Here is a 2,997-nt window from a genome sequence, read left to right as displayed (position 1 = left end):
GTTGAACCGCTTCCCTGGCCTCGAACTCCTATGCGAAAAGTAAGACAGAGCCTCGCGATGCAGGTCCGCAGCGCCTGTTGCGAACGGAAGCCCCCTTGCTAGTTGCGAATGTCGCGAATCTGAAGTCTGGTTATGCTTCGCCCGCTCTGCCTGGTCGCGAACCTTCTAGAACCGAAGTCTCGAACTTTCTGCGCCGACTCCTCCGACTTAGTCGGCTCTTCCTCAGTGGCCAAACTCGTCTGCCAGAACGACGAATCCTCCTTATGCTTCGCCCGCTCTGCCTGGTCGCGAACCGTCTGGAACCGAAGTCTCTGCAAGTCCTCGAACTTTCTGCGCCGACTCTTCCGACTTAGTCGGCTCTTCCTCCGTGGCCAAACTCGTCTGCCAGAACGACGAATCCTCCTTCGTCACTGTGCCGATCTCCTTTGCCCCTGAACCTATCTCTGATATCACTTGTTGAGAAATTAGGGTGAAGAAAAACAGTAATCGACACAAATCCAGAAAAACACAGAGATTTAATGAGATAGGCAAAATGCCTATGTCATCGGGAGCAGAGCGGCGACTTTTCACTAATTCAAAAAAAGTACATAAAAAAAAATACATAATTCAGGGATTCAGAGATAATCCCTAGGGTTACATACAAACCTAATTTATAACCCTAGAAAGCACATAAAAAATAAAACTTGGGTACAATATGTAATTACCAAATTACCCATGTACCACACCCCAACCCACATAAGGATGCTCCCTTGATTTGGACATAATCTTCTGCTCTGCTCTGCTCCTGATTTAGCATTGTTCATTTATGATATATGGGTCATATCTAACATGTTCTTGTTGGAGGTGACCTTGTTGATATTAGATTTTTTCACAACGGCATAATGGATTATGGCATCTATTACTTGATATGAAAGTAGATTCTAATGGAAAATTTGTGAAAAAGATAAAATTGATCTTGCATGTTTAAAGGGGTAATCACTCGACATGTTATGGAGCTACATACATCACTAGAAGGATCTATCTAGTAATATGCTTGCTCCATACAATCTTTTGGGGTTAACATATTTGGGAGGTGATGGCTTACGCCATTAAACCCTTAGTTTGTCGGCACACGGCTTGCTAGCTTTCTGACACATGACATACTCTGATCTAGTGCACAACATATGACATTTACAAAATCAATGCAATATTTTTAACAATGAAAATATCTTTAAAAACTTTAACAAGTGATGACTTTTTTAACATTTTAAATGAGTAAAATAAATTCATAATTTTCAAAACCATGCATCACCAAAAAGTGAATTGAGAGCTACTTTAGATGCATGCCAACAATGCAATACATAATGTGCAATGTATGCACTTTTGGCGGCAATTAGCGTTATTAGTAGTGACAAAATTTGATTCTGAAAACTATAATTCTTATTATTCATGAAAGTAACTTTGCAAAATATGTTCATCTTTGTCATTTAGCTAAGCCCACAACTGCTATCATTCAAGCAAAATTTAACCCCACATCAAATATATCAATTCAAAAAAAATAAATAAAGAAAATTCCCTTCAAAATTAAACGAAAAATAAATGAAGCTTCGTTTGAAGGAGCTTTCGTCACAAAAAAATGACATTACAGCAAAATAATTTCATGAGAGGCCGGAAGACACTAGTTTACCAAACAAAAATAAATATGCAAGTGGCGTTCAGAACAATCAAACGGAGCATGAATGACTTTTCAAACTAAGCCTAAACTGCATTTTTCTTAAAGCATTAGACAGTTATTGCTATTTCACAAGATTGTATAAAACATAATTATTTCATAAGAACTCTACCTTAAATTCACTGCTGAATCTTACAAATGATATTTAAAGCTAACAATTCCTTAACAAAACCTGTTTATTGATTAATTGTATTGATGTTTCAATTGGAACGACACGGAAAAAGCCACACAGTAAAATCCTCTTCCAGGAAATGGCAAAAAATGAAGGCCCAGCTCTGCTCCCTTCTTTCCCACCTCAGGCCCCCACTTGCACTGTTTAGTACTTTCCAATTTCCCACCTTTTCTCATAACTAGTTAACCCTACCAAACAAAGCCACTCCTCATCAAAAGCAAAAAGGAGCCAATAGTAATTATAGAAACTCAGATTAAAAAAAAAACTTCAAAAATCAAATTTTTAATCGATTCATCTTTTGAAGGATTTCAAATCCTTCACCCTTCTCTGCTCAAATCCAATTATGAGGTTGCAGATTTTCAGCTGTTCACCAGTCACTTGATCGCTACAGGCACAAATTCATGACTAGAAACCAAACCCAAAAAAGATTACGTAAAACAAATTAAAAAAAAAACATCACAATCGAATTTTTTTAGCAAGATCTCTGTTCTAGATCCATCCTCCATGCCCCCTTCTGCTCAAATTCAACTACGAGTTACAGATTTCACACAACAAACAACATTGCAGAGCTTATTTTAAATGGAATGAAAATAAAAAATAAGGTTTTGCAACGTTACTGATTCCTTCATTTCCTCCTTTTGCTGTTCGCTTTGCAGAGGGAACAAAACTGTGATTTTTTTTCTTGTTGAAGCAGATAGATTCGGCAGATAATGAGCAATTAAGATAAGTCTCGCCATTGAATGAGCATAATGACGCAGCGTCGCATAATGTAGAATCTCGATCTCTGCTCCTTTACAAGATCGGAGAACCGCCGCCGGAAGGATCGCTCGACACTAGTGCTGGGTTTCATCTCCTCCGTATCTGCTGCTTTCCCGCTCTGCTTTTTCGCGAGTTTCCAGCTCTCCTCCATGCACAGCTCCGACTCCTTCAAGCTGCTGCAGAGAAAGGTTTTGGTCGGATTAAGAAAATGGTGGGGAGCAGGGAGAGTGGAATCTGCTTATCGGTTTAGGAATGAGCGTTAGTAGAGTTCCTGGTTTTATGCGAGATAAATTGGATGTGCCTTGTACTTTAATTACAAAAATATTTTTCATTTTATGTTGAATGGCTTAGGATT

The 2,997-nt window shown here is 38.7% G+C and overlaps 1 protein-coding gene across 1 annotated transcript in view; it reads left to right on the top strand.

Annotated features, from left to right (window-relative positions):
* Nucleotides 1-2,997, top strand: part of LOC110039433 (protein BREAST CANCER SUSCEPTIBILITY 2 homolog B-like) — a 28,637-nt gene that overhangs the window by 21,176 nt on the left and 4,464 nt on the right. The window contains exon 3 of the mRNA XM_020744490.1: nt 2,642-2,830. Coding sequence (XP_020600149.1) covers nt 2,642-2,830 — 189 coding nt within the window. The remainder of the gene's footprint in view (nt 1-2,641; nt 2,831-2,997) is intronic.

Source organism: Phalaenopsis equestris, unplaced genomic scaffold (genome assembly GCF_001263595.1).
Source record: "Phalaenopsis equestris unplaced genomic scaffold, ASM126359v1 Scaffold000002, whole genome shotgun sequence".
Classification (NCBI taxonomy): Eukaryota; Viridiplantae; Streptophyta; class Magnoliopsida; order Asparagales; family Orchidaceae; genus Phalaenopsis; species Phalaenopsis equestris.
This window is presented reverse-complemented; position numbering and strand designations above follow the sequence as displayed.